The 20808-nt window shown below is 39.6% G+C and overlaps 1 protein-coding gene across 1 annotated transcript in view; it reads left to right on the top strand.

The window, feature by feature from the left end:
• Window positions 1–19630, top strand: part of ATP8B4 (ATPase phospholipid transporting 8B4 (putative)) — a 256394-nt gene extending 236764 nt beyond the window's left edge. Inside the window, exons 25-29 of the mRNA XM_004386306.2 lie at window positions 3282–3365; window positions 6775–7020; window positions 11331–11469; window positions 14407–14537; window positions 16222–19630. Of these exons, the coding sequence (XP_004386363.2) occupies window positions 3282–3365; window positions 6775–7020; window positions 11331–11469; window positions 14407–14537; window positions 16222–16503 (882 nt within the window). The 3' untranslated portion in view covers window positions 16504–19630. The remainder of the gene's footprint in view (window positions 1–3281; window positions 3366–6774; window positions 7021–11330; window positions 11470–14406; window positions 14538–16221) is intronic.
• Window positions 19631–20808: the final 1178 nt, after the last annotated feature.

Here is a 20808-nt window from a genome sequence, read left to right as displayed (position 1 = left end):
GGCTCCATGTCTTAAGATCTGAATGTGATTATGGCATTGATTCCAGAAGGTAGATTTTTTTTTCCAGTTGTGTTAATGTTAATATATGATGCCACAAGTGATGCATTTCTTTTTTTTTAATTAAATCTTTTTTAGTTGTGAAATTTTATTTTAGATCAGCTAAAATAAATGAAAGATGATACCCTTTTGCATCAATTTTTTGCAAACTTACAGGAAAAAAATTTGTTATTTCCATTTCTGAAAGAAGCCATGTGAAATGAATACAGTGCAGTGGTGACGTTTGAAATCTGGGTTCTAATTAAAGCCCTATCACTTATTAACTGCAGGAACTTCAGCATTTTTTATTTCTTAATTATTTGTACGTTTCTTCATTCTAGGAAAAAATATAAAGTGGATTTCCCAGGTTTATTTTGGGCTGCCTGGGTCTTGGTTGATTTGAATAGGGCAGGAGACATCCTCTTTAGGTAGGGGAGCATTTACCACATAAAACCATGTGGGCCTCTGAATTCAAGTCCTGGACTGCCATCCATTTTGCCCTCATTTTTAGGATGATTCGATCAAATTGGGACCCAGGCTTACGCTGGGCAGGATCCCTTGGCCCCACTACTTAAGGCTTCCATTCATTTGATAAATATTTACTAAGCCCCTACTATGTGTCAGGCTGTGGTGCCTCATGCAACCTCTATCCTGGGAAGGGAGGTCTAAGAGATGTGTTCTCTGTGGGCATGGTCAAGTGCAATCTCACACATTTTATTAGCTATCCACATTGTGGGGGGTTTAAGCCTCTATTTCCAGGCATGTCAGAGAAGCAGAGCTCATCTGCTGGTGGGGAGAGGGAAGCAAGTCAGCAACAGTATCCCTGTAATTGTGTCAGTACTGTGATGTCGGCTTCTATGTGGAATCATATTATTGATACTAACAAGGGAGGATAAAAACAAATTGCAGTGATAGCTGATACTTAAATAGTACTTTCTAAGTGCCAGACATTGTTCTAAATGTTTTACCTACGTTAATTCAATATTTACAGTAACCATATGAGGTAGGTTCCCCCACTTTACGGGTGGGGAAACTGAGGCACAAAGAGGTAAAGTGACTTCCCCAAGGTTACAGTGCTTGTGAATGGTGAAACTGGAAAGCAGATGCAGACAATCTGGCTCCAGAGTCCGAGTTCTTAACCACTGTCCTATACTGGTCTTCTCTTGCTGCTGCTGAGTGATCATGGGGGTCATGTGCTGTTCATGTGCCCTGATCCTGTATGAGTACCGTAAGTGCAGGCTGGTCTCAGACACCCCTGGGGCTCCTGGGGAATACTAACAAACACCTCCATTCTCGCTCTCATGGTTGCCTCGCACTTGGAGCTGTTGCTCTGTCCTTCTGCAGGCTCTCTCTTGACACATTGAATCTAAGAGCCTCAGGAGGCTGTTGCTGTCTTGTACCACTTTGCTTTAAGCATGGACATAAGCAGTGCTGTGCTAGAGTCTATACTGGTTTGCAAGAGCTGATTGCTAAATTCTGAGGAATTTTGTGAGCCAATGGTTAAATACAAGCCATTATTCTCTCACTTAATAATGACACAAAGCCATTATTAAAAATTAAATAACATCCTGGACAGAGCAGGAGAAAAATTCAAATTCACAAAAAAAGATCAGACTTACTGGTCTGACAGAGACTGGAGGAACCTCCAAGACTATGGCCCTGGATACCCTGCTAACTCAGAACTGAAGCCACTCCCAAATCCACCTTTCAGCCAAAGATTAGATAGTCCTATAAAATAAACAATAACACACGTGAGGAACATGCTTCTTAGTTCAATCAAGTATACGAGACCAAATGGGAAAATCCTGCCCAAAAGCAAAGACAAGAAGGCAGGAAGGGCCAAGAAAACCAGATGAGTGGACACAGGGAACCCATGGTGGAAAGGGGAGAGTGCTGACACATTGAAGGGACTGCAACTAATGCCACAAAACAATTTGTATATACATTTTTGAGTGAGAAACTGATTTGCTTTGTAAACTTTCACCTAAAGCACAATAAAATTAAAAAAAAAGTATGAGTCCCCCAAATTAAATTATATAAATGTATCATTTAAAGAAGTCATAAGAACAAAGTTAATAAATACTCAAAACATATCATTCCCTAGTTGTGTTAACACATTTGACTATTTATGCTCTTGAAGTTATTTGTATCTACTGGATTTGTATGGTGGAAATACTGCTGCATGTCTCTTCCCAAGTCCATGTTTACTGACATCACTGCTTGAAATTGGCCATGCAGGAATAGTCACACCACGGAATTTGGCAAATTTTATAAATTAGAGTTGTTGTTTTTCTTTTAAGAGCTAATTTTAAACATTTGCCTGCATATCAGTGGACACAGATCCTTTTTTGAAATCGTTACCACAGAGTTCAAATCAGACAATGAAACTAATAGGATAACAGGACTCAAAGAAAAATGGGAGGGAATTACCATGCAAGGAACTTAAAACTGGTTATTAGATACGGTTATTTTGAGTCACAAGCCTATGCCTCTTGATGGTGTTGGTGGTCCCCAATGTTACTGCTTTGCCTAAATCCTGTCTTGGTTATTGGTGGTAGAATTAAACTTTCCTGCCTAGTTTTGTCCTGCCCTCAAAGAGGATGACCTTCCAGAGGTCTTTCCTACATGGATTCCAGGCCTCAACTCTCTGAGATACACAGAGGGTAAAACAATTTCCTTCACCTATCTACCCCAATCTTCTTCTCCCCTCTTTTGATTTCTTTGACCCTAAGATTCATCTCCCCATAAGATGATTGACAGTAGAAATGTCAATGCAAAGCTCTCTATTTGAACCTGGGGCTGGGTTGACAGGTTCACTTCTGTATCTTCCTCTGAAGATTTTAGTGGATCCTTTGCTTAGCCCTTATATCAGATAATTGGACTCATTATGAGCCATTGAAAATGGAGAATGAAATAACCCACCACAGGGACCAGGGTCTAATATGTGTCTGGCATTTTGTTAGGTATTCCACATATATTATCTGGTTTTATCCCCACCACAGCTTGGTAGGGAGGGTATTGGCATTATTTTAGAGATGAAGAAACTGAAGTTTAGAGAGATCTAGCATCTGACTAAGATACCAGAGCTTGTAAGAGAAAAAGCCTAGGGGAGCACCTGTATCTATCTGACTCTAAAACCAAATTCCCACCCACCTCAGGAAACTGGGTGATTGATCCCAAGAGGCTGAAAGTGAATAGTCTCACTACTGTGGATAGTGTTTCTTACTGATATGTTTTCTTTTCAGACTGTTTATGACCAGTGGTTCATCACCCTTTTCAACATCGTTTACACGTCACTGCCTGTTTTAGCCATGGGGATTTTTGACCAGGTATGTGTTTTTCTCCATCATTATAGCTTATTTTGCTCTGTTGAAGTCTTTTGATTGCTTCTAGCTTCTAAGTAGAAGACATGATTCATGGGAAGAGTCTAGAAGTGCAGTTGTGTCAATGGGTGTTGGTGGATCACAAACTTCCAGATTCACTCTCCACAAAAGCTTATCGGATCAAAGTTTAGCTACTGTCATCTTACAGGTTCACACTCCACATTCTTGCTCTAAAGGCTCTAGGAAGTTTACAGTGAATAGTCTTTTTAACTTCATTTAGCCTAGCATTTCCCAAACTCATATGACTGCAGTCCCCCCGCCACCACCGTGTATCATCTATTAGTGGAATCCCTGGGTAGTGCTATGATTAACATGTTCAGCTACTAACTGAAAAGCTGAGGATTCAAGTCCACCAGAGGTGCCCTGGAAGAAAGACCTAGTAATCTACTTTTGAAAAATCAGCCACTGAAAACCCTATGGAGCACATTCTACCCTGACACACACAGGGTCCCCATGAGTCAGGATCAATTCAATGGCAACTGGTTTGGTTATCACCTATTAATATCTCTCAGAACTAGTGTCTCATGGTTCACACGCTGGGAAATGGACTCAGAACTAGTGTCTCATGGTTCACACACTGGGAAATTCTGCATTAGCCTCTAAGAGTTTGTAGAGAACCAGGCACTAATAGATAGAAAATCATGGAACTAGGTTGGAGGGCAGAGGGCAAGCAACTGCGGTGGGGTTTCCGTAGCCAACACAGCCCCAGAACAGTAACCACAGACAAGCACAGCAGCCTGCCAAAGGGAGAGGAGGACACGAAGCCCCCTGCCAGCCGCGGAGAGAAGGGCACAGAGTCTTCTTTTGTCTAGCATCAGTGTGCTTAAGAGGGGAGAAGGGAGAGAGTCGATTAAAAAATAGTTCATCCTTGACATACTCAGAGCCTTGGAAGGTACTTCCGGGAAGGGGAAGCTAGTCTGAATGCCCATGAGGAAGTGGAAGGCCAGCCAAGACGAGTTTCCATGGCACAATTACAGTGTTTTTTTTTTTTTTTTTTTTTTTAATGTTTTTAAGTATTTTTAAGGAGACCAGATTTTCTCCAGGCTGTTCTTAGACCCATTTTCTGGGCCCCATTTTCTGGCCCAAAGCCTTATATTGCAAAATATAAATCTTCACATTATGAGCTCATTCTGCTGTTCCATTCTGCTGGCTTTGTAGTCAGCTGTAAGCCTCATTTCTCGTATGTAAAAAAGGACAGTTTGTGAACAGCATAGTTTGTGGAGTTCTGCAAAAAGTGATGAACTCCTGAAGACCTTAGATGTAAAGGGTTAAGCATGTTCATGTCCAAGTGCCCGTGTTTACAAGTGTTTCTTTTCTTGGTGCTTTGTAGCTGCCCAGAATGTGGAATAAAATAATAAAAAGAAAGCAGATTCTGGGAAAAGATAGTTATTGTGCAATTTGAAAAAAAATATAATAAGGTCCCTGTTGCCATCAAGTTGAATGTCTCTCCCATCCTTCCCCCGCTGTCAACTTTGGCCCTTAGACTGACCACAGGACCATGAAATGCTATGCTGGAAGGGCCTCAGTGGTCATCTATGGATCCACTCATTTTATAATGAGGAAACCATGGCTCAGAGGTTCTAGTGACTGTCCTAAAATCACGCAGCTCATAAGTGACAGAACTAGGCCCAGTGTCCAGGCTACTTGACTTTGAGGTTGTTACATTTTTACTAAGGAACCATGGTGGTGCAATGGTTAAGTGCTCAGCTTCTAACCAAATGGTTTGCAGTTTGGATTCACGAGTCAGTCTGCAGGAGAAAGACCTGGTGATCTGCTTCTGTAAATCTATTACATGGGGTCACATGGCACATGTCTTTCTGAGTGGGAATTAACTCAACGGCACTCAACAACAATGATTTTACTATTATTATTACCATCATCTTTATTATATTTATTATTCTTTACAGAAGCTTCTATATTTATTACTTACTGTATGCCAAGAGTGGGAGAAAGATATGGCAGTTGCTTCCATAAAGATTTACAGCCTTGGAAACCCTATGAGTCGGAATCGACTCAATGGCAATGAGTTTTTATGTGCCAAGAACTCTGCTGAGTACTTTACATATGCATTTAATTATGACAGTGGTCCTGTGAGGGAGGTGTTATTGTCTACATTTTATAGATGAGGAAACTGAGGCTCAGACAGGTTAAGTAACAGGCCTAAGACTACACACTTGCTAGGCAGCAAAGCCAGGGTTTGAACTCAGGACTGTCTAGTTTCAAAGCCTGTGTACATAACCCCACCAGTCACTGGACTAGGGGAGGAAGCACCCCAACAGCACCTCAAAGCAAGACTTCTGAAGAGAATTTGCCCATGCTCTTCATGGGGCCCAGTTCAGTGAGACTTGTACCACCCACAAGCAGGAAGAGGAGCCTGATCTGTCCCTTAAGTTCACCACCTGTGTTGCTCCCACTTTGGCTGCATCTCCTCTACCCACGATTCTCCAATGTTCACGGTGGTCGATCCTTGGTATCCATTTTGGTTCTTGGCATTTGACTTTGGTGCTGCTCACAGGGTGATCTAGGGACCTTCAGCATCACTTGAGAGTTAGTTGGAAATGCAGAGTTTCAGGCTCCGCCCTGCACCTATTGAATCAGTATTTGCTCCCAGATGATCTATGTACACATTAAGTCTGAGAAGCGCTGCTTTAGTTTCTCCCAGGACCTGTTTAGTACCAAGTGTGATGCCTTCTCACTCAGTCCAAATTATTTCTCCTGAATACGTGGTAACTGCCATTGCAATTCTCCCCGGGTAGAACACTTAAACCCCAAGTCTTTAGTTTCAGCCCCCCTCCCACCTGGAATCTCACCTGGAATTTTCCCCTTCTCCTGTTTCTCCCTCCTGCTCACCTTCCCCCAAAGCTGGCAACTCAGACTTGCCCATTCCCACCCCACAGCTCTCTGCCTCCACCTCCTGGCCACTACCACTCCCTGCTTTGGCAGTTCACTACCAGGGCCTGCTGGTACACAAAACAGGCTGGAGTTCTGGGAGCATGCGTGCTTTTTAGGGGTGGCAGACTGCATGAGAGTATAGGAAAGAATCTTTGATTTGAAGTCAGATATCTGGGTTCAAGTCAAGCCAAGTACTTAAGTAGATTCTGTTATTTAACAGCTGTGTGACCTCTCATGACTCTCTCTGAGCCTCAAGTTCCTTGTCTGTAAAATAGGGATCATTTTATTATCTTCGGGGTTATTGTGGGACTGAAAACAAAACGATGACCTTGTTCTGGCTTAGTGAGAAGTGCACATTAAGCCATGCTTAACGAACCCACCTGCTGTTTCCGGAGACGTGGGTTACAAGGCTTCTCTGGTTTTCCTCAACTCGCCTCCCGCTGAAGTAACACTCTGTTTACAGGATGTGAGTGACCAGAGCAGCATGGACTATCCCCAGCTCTACAAACCTGGACAGCTAAATCTACTTTTCAACAAGCGTAAATTTTTCATCTGTGTGGCTCATGGAATCTACACCTCATTAGTCCTTTTCTTCATCCCCTATGGGGCGTTTTACAATGCAGCTGGAGAAGATGGGCAGCACATTGCCGACTACCAGTCCTTTGCCGTCACCATGGCCACATCTTTGGTCACTGTGGCCAGTGTGCAGGTAACCTTGTTGGTGAAAGCATCTTAACATGATGGATTTACAACTTTAAAAACCTCATTTCATTGTGGGCTGATTTTGTCTGTTAGTTAGTAAAACAAATAATCCTAAAGGAATGCTGGCGTTTTCTTTTTAACTACGTATTTTGAGATCGAAACAGGAAGCTTCAACATAAATTACCAGACCCGGGGGATTAGCATTAGAAGTCTATAACCTCCGTTTAGTAGAAACGTGACAATAAATCAGTTCTTTGGTTTGGGTATAACGTATAAAGAGAAATGATTATACTACTTCCTTCTTGTGTTCTAAGAAGAAAAATTTTCCAATAACAGAAAGAAAAATTCGTCATGATTTCTAGAAGACTTAACTTCCAGGTTTTATAGTGAGATCTAAAATATATTTGGCAATATATTTCTGTGGAATTATTCAAGAAGTACAATGTTATATCAGTCGCATATCTTAATCTCAAAATTCAGAGATGCTTTTCTGGTGGGGATGATTGTATATTTTCCATTGACATTCTTTCATCAGGCTTCTTGAGCTGTGTTTTCATTTCCTTTCAATGGAAATTGTGGACAACACCATTAGATATTGAGTTAGAGTGCACACAAGCTTTATGATCCATTAAGATCTGTAGCTCTGGGTGGATATGGCAAACAATGTGACCTCTATTTTGTTTTGTTACCTTTGGATTATTAAGCAAACTCTGTCTGTCTTATAGTTCCAGCCCGGAGAATTAGGTGATCTCCTTCTTGTCATCAGGGTACATTTCTAGTTCTCTGGATTCTTGTTCCAGGTGGAGAGGGTAGCACATAGGACGTGGTAATAGCTTATTTACCCTCAGGTCAGGCCTGTTACTTGATGCTCCAAGAAAAGATTTAGAAGGTAATAACTGAGATAACAGGCCAGAGTCTGAAGGAAAAAGCAACATTCTTCAAACTGTCCATAATATTATATGCTATGTAAGTAAGCACAATATGTAACCTGGAAAAAGCATTATAGGTATGATATATGACAGGCATTAAATTTTTAGTGTACTGGTCTTTGCAATTAACTTGATAATTTTTGGTTTATTTTATTTATTTATTTTTCATTTTAAAGAAATCTGTTAATATTCTTATATATCATCATCTTCTTCTTCTTCTTTTTTAACTGTTTCTTGCTCGTAATTTATTTTTTGTATGCTATCATTCCAGTGGAATTTCTGGGTGGTGCAATCAGTTAACACACTTGGCTGCTAACCAAAAGGTTGAAGGTTTGAGCCCACCCGGAAGTATCTCAGAAGAAAGGCCTGGTGATCTACTTCTGAAAAATCTGCCATGGAAACCCTGTGGAGCATAGTTATACTCTGAGACACATGGGGCGGGGTTATGATTTGGAATCTGCTCAATGACAACTTTTTTTTAAATAAATTTATAAGAATCATTGCTTACCACCATTTCTTATATTCTTTGTCTCCACTATTTTGAGGTCTTTGTTCTCATTTAATTTTTATTTGGTTGCAGTAATTCCTTGACTAATTTCTTCAGAAAAGGTTAATAGCAATTCTACTTTTGAGCTGAAAACTGTTTTTCTTTGGCTTTACATTTAAATGACATATTGGAAGGGCATAAAATTCTTGAGTCGGAACCTTTTTCATTAGAACTTTGTAAATGTTGTCACTCTATGTCCCAGCTTCAATGCAGCAGCTTGCTATTAGGTTGAATCTCTTTCCTTTGCAAGTAATATCTGCTCTGTCTAGAAGCTTATGTTTTATCCTTGGAGTTCACAAATGTCATGAGAATGTACCTTCTTTTATTAATTTGTTTAGGAGTTAAAGGCCCTCTTAATCTGAAAATGCATTCTGTTCTTCATCACAGAGTTTTCTTCTGTCATTTCTGTGACTGGTACTTCTCTATTCCTTGTTCTGCTTCTAGAATACCCATTATTTGTATTCTGGGGTCGACCTGCCATCTATGGATCTGACATCCATCTCTCATATCATTTTGCGCATGGTTTCCATTTCTTCAAGTTTTGCTCTCTGTTGTAAGATATTATTTCCATTTGTTTTTCTAACATATTAATTCAGTTCTTATCAGTGACTATTCTTTTTGGTTTCTCTATTGAATTTTAAAATTCAGAAATAATGCTTTTTTCTTCCTGAAATATTTTCTGTGATCTAATTGCATTTCCTCAAGAATTCTTTCTACATTTGTTGCTGTTGTCGTTATAGTGTAGGTCTGTCTGTTTTATTAGGAGCCCTGGTGGCGCAGTGGTTAAGTGCTCAGCTGCTAACTGAAAGGTCAGCGATTCAAACCCACCAGCCACTCTACAGGACAAAGATGTGGCTATCTGCTTCTGCAAAGATTTATAGCCTTGGAAACTCTATGGGGGCAGTTCTACTCTTTCCTATAGGGTTGCTGTGAGTCAGAATTGACTCGAGGGCAACAGGTTTGGTTTGGTCTGTTCTATTAGTTCTGCTTCAATAGGAGCCAGCTGTTCTTGTTTTTTTAGCCGACCTCTTGAATAGATTGCGTTTTTTTCTTTGTTTACTCTTACCCACACAGGTCAGGCTATTGGTATCTCTTGATGGTTGTGAACTGAAAGGTAGTAGAAGGTAAAGTCGGAGATGATGGTCTAATGTCTTGCAGCCAGGACTTTGGACGAGTTCATTCTGGTTTGAACCCCTGCTGAGAAATTGCATTTCTAACAAGTTCCCAGGAAATTATACATAAGAATCACCTGGGATTCTTGTTAAACTGTAGATTCTGGTTCAGTATATCTGGGGTAGAAATGCAAATTCTCAGCAGGAAATTTGTTAGAAATGCAAATTCTCAGCAGAGGTTCTAACTGGAAGGAATACTGTTGGAAGCCCTGCTTGCAGCTAAATATACTGGAAAACCAGCATCTCTGTGCTGTGGCCTGGATGACAGGGCTCCCTGTTCTCAGACCTCTTGAGGAGAGGAAAGGTTGTCCTCTTGTAATCCCTGCAGTTCATGCCCAAGGTTGCCAACATCCTTAGATTGGGGTGACATTTTAAAGGACAGTAAACTACAAGTGAGAAGTGGCAGTATGTGTCCATATACTGAGAGGAGTCTCTTTGATCCCCTTCGAGCAGCCAAAAACTCTGTGGTCTTGCCCTAGGTCTGCTAGAAATGCAAACCTTTGCTTGAACCACTTGGGTCCTCTGAGATACAAACAATGATGCCAGAAACTACTATTTTCTCTGGAGAATTTAAAGGTTCATATTCCCCAGTGGTTCCCTTGATTCCCCAGTAGCAGATGACTCTTTTTTTCAGCTATACTGCTACAACAGTGATTCGAAGAGAAAAGCTCTCTGAATATGCTCCCAGGTCACATGAATTCCAGTTTCTCAATTGTATGGCAAAGAGGATTAAGAATTTTCTTTGTTATTGTTTAAGTAACTTAATAGAAAGGATTATGAAAATGAGCTGAAATATTGATGAAAAATAGTTTATAAATGTATAAAAATGGTCCTATGAAAATTTATAAAATGTATAAAATTTATATACAGATTATAAAATGTTGCACTTGCTCATTACAGAATTTTTTTTTTTTCCAATAGAAAAGTTTTGAGAGGAATTTGGAAAATGACTTTGAAATAATAAACCACTCTGCTTTCTTATTTCTCACTTAAAAAACATTTAACATTTCATCTCCTGATTCTACCCCAACTTTGGCAGATACAGTAGATTGGCTGATGTCATTGTTATTAGGTGCCTTTGTTCCATATCTGGCTTGACAGATATAGATTCTAAAGTCCATTGTCTACCACAAATGATAAAGTTAAGTTAGTATCCCATACTGTGCAGAAACTGAGAATGCCAGCGGTTGGCCTGGCAGCTAAACAGGTGCAACTATTGGAGTTGAACCCAGCAGTTCTGGAGGAACATCAGACAGGGGTAGATTATCCAATAGGGAAGGTAAGCACAGTACTTATCTTGTTTACCAGATCATCTGTAGTGAACAATTACACGTTTTTCGCTACATTAAAGATTTTGCTTCTAGGTGTGGTTGGCACCCTGTTTCTCTCCCAATCTGACAGCACCTTCCTACAAAATCAAAACCTCTTTTCAAATTTACAGTCTCTGACAGGGGTGGATGACTCAGTAAGCAAGGTAAGCAAAGCACAGGCTTACTTGTGCATTCTTACTAATCTGTAGTGAAATTCTTTGGTACAGATGATCTGGTAAGTTAAGTACCATGCTTACCTTGCCAATTGGATAATTCTTCCCTGATCACTAAGTAAAATTATGCTGTTTTAGTTCTCAAAGATTCCCCCTTGGCATTTTTTTTTTTTTTTTTTTTTACAGATATCGCTGGATACCAGTTACTGGACTGTCATTAATCACTTGTTCATCTGGGGCAGCATTGCCACTTATTTCTTCATTTTATTTACAATGCACAGTAATGGCATCTTTAACATGTTCCCAAACCAGTTTCCATTTGTTGGTAAGTGAGGCCTACTGTCTAGTGGAGTCTAGTTTGGTGCTGCTATTTATTCATCTTTATATCTTATTTTCTGAGTTGTATGGGGGCTGAGGATGACCAATGATTCCATCTCTAGGAACTGATTGAGCCAGGCATCTTCAGACCTGAAAAGGCCCCAAAAGATTAGTTTCTACTGTCCCCACCAGATGCAGAAGAATCTTTGTGATAGCAGCTTGTGGGTTTCCAAATGCCCAGGTATAGTAGGCTATCCCTTTGTGAACAAGGGGCATAGCATATGCACGGGGCTTCCTCATTTGTTCATGTATAATAGAGGGAAGATAAAGAACTCTAGAATCTCACTTTTATGCCAGATTATCACCAACATCTCAGCCAAAGTTCAACCGTGGAATTTACTTGCATTTAATTTCTCTGCCTTAATATATTCAGTTGTAAACTAGAGATGTTAATAGTTCCTATTTTCATAGAAGTTTTGTGAGGATTAAATGAGATGATGTATGATAAGAGCTTAGCATGTAGCCTAACACATAGTACTTTTCAATAAAGGTTAACTATGGTAATGAAGATTGTTATTATTCAAATAAATATAGCTTGATTACTAGTTGAGAACATTGTGGAGGATTTATCAGATGGGTAGCAAAGAGCCTTAAAATCCTTTAAAACTCTGAGATTCTATGATTCTACAAAGAGTGTACATCTTCTTCTACAAAGAGTACATCTCTGCACTCCACATTTCAAAATGATCCCTAGCAAAGGTCATTATGCTTGATACAAGGGGGTTATTAATATACTTCCTTAGAAGTTTGTATGTGTGAGATACATTGGTAGGAGTTACGTTTCTGAGTTCAGCCCAGCAGATTGTGGAAAAGGAAGATGCAAAAAGTCAACCTTCTTGAGCTTAATTAGGCAAACTTGATATATTTTCATCCACCAGTTGGGGAAATAGGAGCTCTAGTGGTACAGTGGTTAAGCGCTTGGCTGCTAACCAAAAGTTCAGTAGTTCGAACCCACTAGATGCTCCACGGGAAAAAGATGTGGCAATCTGCTTCCATAAAGATTTACAGCCTTGGAAACTCCATTAGGTAGTTCTGCTCTGTCTTATAGGATCCCCATGAGTCAGAATCAACTCAATGGTAATGGATCTTGGGGTTTTTAGTTGGAGAACCAAGTCTAGAAAAACAATTGTTAGAAGATCAATTCATGTGGAAAGCGAAGTAGGAGCAATAATTTCCATTGATATTAAGGCACTTAAGATTGTAATTCCATTTAAATGCACACATACACTTAAGAACATTATTCTTCAACTTTTGCCTTGCCCTATACGTACATAGAAATCTTTAAATTGCACCATTCTTACTAAATATGTAATAGTAATACTTTGTTTATGAAAGATTCCAACCATGTAAAGACATGTTGTTATGAACAAGAATAAGCATATTAGAAAAGGCATAAAAACTATTTTTAAGTTTGTTTGTTTTTTAATTATTGTTTCCAAATCTGAAAGTTCAGTGCATTCATCAGAAGACTTCCAGTCCTAAGACCATTCTAACAAGCATAATGAAACTGGAACTTCTTGACTGGAGAAAGTAGTTTGTGTGGGGCCACTCTTTCCAGCAAAGCACATGCCATTTCAGGAATTAATTACTGAGCTCCAATGAGACTTTTCAAAAGTTAGATCAACACTGGGGTTTAGGAAAAAAAAATTTTTTTTTTTTTTCTTAGCAGCCAACAGCAAGCAGGAGTGTGGTTTTAAAGTGTAGCTTGTTTTTCCAGCCATGCCTGCGGGCACTGAGATTCAAGGAGCTCAAAGAGACATTTAATTTATTGACTCAAGTTTGTTTCTGCCCATGTCAGAAGGCGACTGGAATCAGCTGCTCTTTGGTAGGCAGATTTCTACCCTCCAAAGCCTGGGAAAGCAGACATATCAATTAGTACCCAAACCCTCATACCCAAAGCCTATTTGAATCATATTAACACTTTAGCACTGGAAGAAGGGACCTAGAAAATTCTGGAGGTATCATATGAATCCCGAGAAAACAACAGAGACAAATGGTATTCTGGTGATATAAGTAGGGTTGGGATTTTCCATGGAATATGTCTGACTGCTTTATTGACCCTTATTGCTTTATTTAAACCAACATTGCAATATATGAAGTGTGACTATAAAGTAAGGAAACTGGCTTCAGGCTTGTGGGATGGCTGTTCCAGTAGTCTCCCAGTGAGGGGCATGCTGTTTTCACAAGCCCAGGGGCATCGCTTATCTCCTTGGAACCCTGACGAACTGAGTGAACATTAGGGAGATCAGTAAGTCGCTTTGTCGCTTTGAGGCAGGTTTTCTGGAGTTTAAGTTTGACCCTGCAGTAGCTGAAGCTTAGCCTTATGACATAATAGTCAACAAGACCATTATATGAGATTGTACCTGCATCCAGGATGTATACTGTGCAGTTTTGATAGGATATTTTTTATTCAAGAGTCAGTAAATGTGCCTTCAACGTGATTGATGTAATTGGTCTCACTGAATTGTACACGTGAAAACTGTGGAGTTGGCAAATGTTGTGTTATCTGTATTTTTTACAACAAAAAAAAGTTAAAAAAAGAATAAATGTGCCTTTCAAAATTAATGGTTGATTTGTAGCCAGTGAGTCTTGAGGCTGAATGAGAGAATTATGCCCCATGAGTAAAGCCTGGGTCAGAGAATGCTTGGCTTAGGCTGGAAAACCCGAAGTGATCAGGTCACTAAGCAGCTCCCAAAGGGTGATCTGACCACTCTTGCTTTCTCCTTCTTACCACTGAACATACTGGGAAAATTCCCAGTGGCTCTCCTAGGTAATCTAAACCTCACAATTTCAAAAAAGTTCTTACAGGAGTAGACAAAGAGCCTATTAATTTAATAATTCAGACCTATTTATGACCACAATGTATGTTCTTTTTTAATGATAGGAAATGCACGGCATTCCTTGACTCAGAAATTCATCTGGCTTGTTGTTCTCTTAACGACAGTGGCTTCAGTTATGCCTGTGGTAGCATTCAGATTTTTGAAGGTGGATTTATACCCAGCCCTGACTGATCAGGTATGTTACAGTGCTCATAAGTACTTTCTGGGCTGGTTCTTGGCTGTTGGAATGGTGTCCTTCTCTGCCTGATTGGAGAATGACTGCCCAGGGAAGGACTAATGAAATGTCCATCATCAGGTGCATGGCATCACATCAGAGAATATGAGACTGCCCACATCTTCAGTGTGCTAGCCCCGTGAGTGTAAATGAGCAGAGGTGCCTAAACTAAATGTGGGTGGAGAGTTATAAATTAGAAGTTAAGTTGGGTATTTGAAAAGGTTGATTTTTTAAAAAGAAGCTCATCATTTTGGACAATTGTTTCAAGGCAAGGGCAAGCTGTAGGAAAGTTATTGACTTCAGATAAAAGGCACAGTAAAAGAAAGACATGTATGGTACGAGGTAAAGGGGCTCTAAATCCCTGTTGAAATATAGGAGCAAATTCAGAAACATGGAGGAGGTGTGTGACCTTCTAAACAGTTTAAGAAAAGGAACAGCAACATCATGGACAGATTGAAAAGAATAAAGTTAGAAGTACAATAGAAAGAACAGATTATAGGAATACCTAAGTCAGGAAATTAGCAGAATATATTTCAATATTTCAGGGGAAAAGAAGTCAGCAAGACAATGTCAGGGTAGATAAGGACCCAAATGCAAAGAGAAAATGAGAAAGGAAAAAATGGGGAGACATGCATTTGTAGCCATATCATGAAAAGTGGAAAAACATTGATGAGGTGAGTGACCAGGTCCATGAGACTAAGAGGAACTGAGGTAGAACTTTCTTCATCATGATGTCCCTCACATTCTGGGACCAAAGTATGAAGAGATTCCTTTTGACATGCTTCATGGAGTCTCCTCTCATACCTGTCCTCTCCCTTTGGCCCCATGAGCTGATTCTTATGTAAACCCAGTAAAATGATGGGTGAGCTGGAGGAAGGAAGATGACATTTATTTCTTCCTATGTTGAGTTAGACCATGATTTTCTGCTTAATGGCTTTCTTCTGACACAAAAGTCAGACTCCAAGAGATCCCCCAAATCAGAGAACAATGGGTAGTTGCACCAAACCTGAGAGTTTTCCCCTCAATTTTACAGTAAATGAAAGGCATGTTGAAAATCCACCCAAATTATGTTGGGCCCTTCAAAAAGCCACAAAAAAGAAAGAAAGAAAGAAAACAAAACAAAACCCCTGGAAGTCTTCATGGTACATTGACCTACCACAAGAGTTGGAGATTTCTGGCTCTCAATCTTATTTCTAAATTTTCTCCTAGTCCAGTTACTAATAACTATTGGATCCTAAGAACCTCTGAAAGAGAGGAAAAAAGACCTGTTTTGGAGGAATGAGACTAGAAAGTGTTAGAAACTGAGTTTGGGTGGTGCGTGTTAAAAAATATTTTTGTATGAAAGCATGTTCCAATTCATTTAAGATGGATGTATGAGATAGAGACAATAATGAAATTTGTCTTAATGCTTCTTGTTTATTTAATAGTCTCCTGGTAGGAATAAAAATTGATCAGTTTCCAGTGTAATCTTTTGGTAGAAAAGGTCTTCCATTTTAGGTAAAAAGCTTTCTTTTGCAATGAAGGTGAATGTTTTGTTATGGTTGACACTGTTTTTCTAGAAAGGCTTTCAATTTACAAAGTGATCCACAGCCTGTAGTCTATTGCTGGGATGCATCACCTCACTCTGGCTCTACTTCCTCCCCAGATCCGCCAGTGGCAGAAGGCTCAAAAGAAAGCAAGGCCTCCAAGTAGCCGAAGGCCTCAGACCCGCAGGTCAAGCTCAAGAAGATCTGGATATGCTTTTGCTCACCAAGAGGGCTATGGAGAGCTTATCACATCTGGAAAAAACATGCGCGCTAAAAATCCAACCCCAACATCAGGATTGGAAAAGACACTGTATAATAGCACTAGCTGGATTGAAAATTTATGTAAGAAAACCACAGACACAGTGAGCAGCTTTAGCCAGGATAAAACAGTGAAACTTTGAGTCAAGATGAATTTGAACCACACAGTTATCTTTTCACTTCAGCTGGAGCTGAAATTCAGCAGACTCCAGAGTTTGGGATCAGGGAATGGGGTGAGGCAGATCACCTCACTTCACTTAAATCTGTGGCAGACAGATTTGATGGTGCCCATCAAGAAGCAGAGTTGCGCCGAAAAACCAAATCAGATGGTCCCTGTCTAGTTCTTGGTTTTTATCAACCTAGATACCGTTGACCCTGAACTTCAGAATCTCATTTTTGGAGAAAAACTTGTAAATCTGCATATACATTGACTGGATCCTCAGGTGTGTTCCAAAAGCAAATATACCAGCTGAAAATGATGCTTATTGAGAGATAAACACATATATATATATACAAGAACAGCCTTTTCCAAGGTACACTTCCAAGATTTAAAATGTGTACTAAGGTGCTTTCAGACTAAGAACAGCTTGTCACTCACCAGTCTTGATGTCTCCCTATCTGCTCAGTCAGGGCAACAAGTCACCTTCATGCCTGAAGAATAGAAAAGCATGCTGGTGGTCCTCGATTTTCTATTAGTAAATAAATCTCTGGGGGAAGAGTAAATGGAGAGCATCTTTACATTAGAGTATGCTGGTAATTTGGTCGAATTTATTCAAAAAGCTCTCAAACTCTCATTTAGGGACATTCTCACAAAATGTCAAAGAGAAACTCTCTAACAAGTATTCTACATACTTCTCGATGACTTTTGTAACAGCCTCAGTAGTAATTTCCTAAGCATCATCCAGAGCCATTGATAGAATCAACAAAGCATTGGGATTTCACACTTTAATGATAGCATTCCACACAGTCTATGGTTGAATACTTTCAACATTTCCAATTTTAAAAAGTTAAGATTTGAAACCAAACAAATTAATAAGAAATCTCTTCAATTACTACTTAAAGACTCAGGTTTAGATCATTTAGAGTTAGTTGCTTTTGATAACCAACTGCCATATTTATAATATAAACATATAAATATATGAAAATGAGGTTGAGTTTTAGAGATGATCCACCCTAACTTTTAAGACCGCTTATAAGTCACCAGTTTATTTCCTGTAAAAGGATTCAGGAAGATTTGTGTTCAAACCCCACTCTGTCACTTATTACCTCTATAACCTTGAGCAGGTAATTAAAGTACCTTCTCTGAGCATTGGGTTTGTCCTCTATAAAATAAGACTATACTACCTACCTCATATGATTGAAGATTGTCAAACCACAATCTCAAATCATTAAAAATATAATTCTCATACAAATAGATGATGAGTTAAGTTTCATTTCACTCATCATCAGAATAATTGAGTAATTTGAGTATGAAGAACTGGAATTTAAGTAATTAATAGAGAAAGTCATGATAAAGTATGATTGCCAAGTAAGATATAAAACTAGTTAGTGTTCTATGGGGCAAAAAACTATAATCTTTGAGGTGAATTTCTCCACCAGAAAACAAAAATAAATCATACTTTATCAGTTTTCTACAAGTCAGCCTCCAACTTTACAGGATCCCTAACCTGGTCCCTCTTAAATTATTGGTCAAGGTTACATTTCCCAAGAGAGTCAGATGACCCTTGGGTGGGCTTGATGAATGATGGGCTAGCATGGTATTAATTAGTTGCACAATAATCATTTTTCCTTATTTCCAAGTTTGGGAATGGAACCCTGAATTGGATCAACTGAGGTAAGATGTGAAAAAGAGCCTAAGACAGTGCTTTAACCATAGTAAATGAGCATAGATCATTCCCTTTTCCCCTACTTCTCTGCCTAGATTTGCCCAGATGGTAGTTTTCAATGTGTAATTTGTCATTAGTTTCACTGTGTTTGCTAGCTTTTTGTAACATATTTGAAATATTTGAAAACTTTTGGTAAATGTTTTGGCACTACTGGTGTTTGATGTTTTGTCTCTTCTTTATTAGAAGTCACTTGGGAGAGCTTTTGTGACATTGGTCAACTGATTTTGTTGTTGTTGTTAATCTACTCTTTGCATGCCTGGGGAAAATGTCTATCATTCTTAGGATTAGAGTTAAGAATAAAATGAACAATTGGATCTGTGTGTAAGGGATGGAAAAGATTAGGACTGGTCCAAGTTTGAAAAATCAGTTATGACGAAATAAGGCTGTTTATAAACCAATAACATGGGATGATTGTAAGAGAAACACTTTATCAACTTACTTTGGCCCCTTGAGATCCGAATAAACTCACACACCCATTTTGAGATCGTTTAGTTACAAATGCCAGAGTTTATTTTGAACCTGAAGATTGAAAAGGCTGACTAGTGGGCAGTGATGGGGGTACACTGGGGAAATAATAAAACTTTAATATTACATACATGTTATCAGATTGTTTGGAAAGACTTTTTTTTTTTTCCCCCTAGTTTCAGGATTTAATTTGGTAATCTTGGGATTTTCAAGTCTTAGCCTGAGTTTTGAGCTATTATAGGCATTTATAAATTGTATTTCTCTGATGTAGATCTGCTATTTTTATCCTTCTCATTTGCCTTCAGGTATACATACCTATGAAGGAAAGAAAAAAGAGAAGTGTAACGGGAAAGAAAAAGAAAAAAATAGAGGGAAGGAAGCAGGGAGAGAGAAAAGAATTTCCAGTTTTGTATCTCTTGAGGTGATGTGACTCTCTGAAAAATAAATTTAGTCCCTCAAAGGAAAAAAATTAGGTTGTATTTGAGACTTAAATAACAAAGCTTTCTTCATATTTAGTGTGTGATCAAGGGAACCTTACAGGAAAGGGGGCCAGGAGCGCTGGCTTGCCATCCAGCAATGCTGCTACTTTGTTGAGCTGGGCCATGCCACCTGACTTCTTCTGGCCTCAGTTTCCTTATCTATCATTGGCGAAATCGGACAGGATGGCCTCTAAGGCCCTTCCTCATGCGCCCACTCTGTAAGCTGTTCTTGCCAGCATTGTCTACTATGTACTTGCAATTGTTTTTGTTGAGAAGGGGAGAGAGAGAATCGCATGCTCATTTGAGGGCAGGGCCTGGCTCTTGCCCTTGTTTGTATTTCTCTAGAACAGTTTCTGGTATACTGCTGTCTCCAGTCTCTCACTCACCATGGAAGTGCCATACCCTGTGGTGGTGCTTTGTCTGGGTCAGGTGGACACACTCAGTTTCTTGCTAACAATTTACTAAGATTTTATCTCTGCACCCTCCTCTCCTTTCTTTTCCATGGTTTTAAAAAACAGGAGTATACAGAAATATAGTAAGTTACTCATGCATGTCCTGTAAGAAGACGATCATTTTAAAGTCCCTTCTACCCTGACTGGAGCCCTGGTGGCACAGTGGTTTAAGTGTTTGGCTGCTAACCAAAAAGTCAGCAGTTTGAATCCACTGACCACTCTTTGGAAACCTTATAGGGCAGTTCTACTCTGTCTTATAGGGTTGACTATGAGTCGGAATTGACTCAATGGCAATGGGTCTACCCTGACAGTAAGGAGCCCTGGTGGCATGACAGTTAAGCCCTCGGCTGCTAAATGAAAGGTTGGCAGCTTGCACCTACCCAGCTGCTCTGTGGGAGAACAACCTGGCCATCTGCTCCCATAAAAATTACAGCCAAGAAAACCCTATAAAGCAGTTCTCCTCTTGTCACATAGGATCCTTGTGAGTCAGAATTGACTCAGTGGCACCCAACAACAACATCCTGACTCTGGGCTTAGAGGAAATTCCTTGGCCCTCAGCCTCCTCGGGATTCAAATTGAAACAACAGAACCTGAGCAATTTTCTTCATAGCTGCAGAGAGCTTTTATCACTTCTACACAAGCTGTATTGTTTGAGTTTTACAACAGCTCTGTGAGGTAGTCAGGATATTCATGTTATATACATTTTAGGAAGGGGAAATTGAGGCCTAGAGAATTAAGTTCTTTGCCCAATATCAGAAGTAACTAGAAGGACTGGAACGTGCTCAGATCTGGTACCAAATTCAGAGCTTCTTACCTGCAACTCCCCATTCCACTTCAAGCGCTCTTCATAGACATGGAATTTCTAAATAGCTCATTCTCCTTCTAAAACATTCATTTGACTTCTCAAGTGTGCAGATTCAAGGAAGAAGAGCAAACAAATGTAAAGCATTTGAAATCTATGTTTCAGGTGTTCTCTTTCTCCCTCAGTGCAAATAACCACAATTCCTTCCCTCCCTCCCTTCCTTTCTTTTAGCATTCCGTGCAATCAGATGAGTGAGGAGTGCAGCCCAGGAGCTAAACATGCATCAAACTATTTAAGAAAATTACTAGAAAATAGAGCAAATCAGCAAAAGCCATACTTCTGATTTTTATAGTAAGAAATAGCT

This window comes from Trichechus manatus, unplaced genomic scaffold (genome assembly GCF_000243295.1).
Source record: "Trichechus manatus latirostris isolate Lorelei unplaced genomic scaffold, TriManLat1.0 scaffold00161, whole genome shotgun sequence".
NCBI classification, from domain to species: domain Eukaryota; kingdom Metazoa; phylum Chordata; class Mammalia; order Sirenia; family Trichechidae; genus Trichechus; species Trichechus manatus.
Note: the sequence above shows the minus strand (reverse complement) of the source record. Positions and strands in the feature narration are given on the sequence as shown.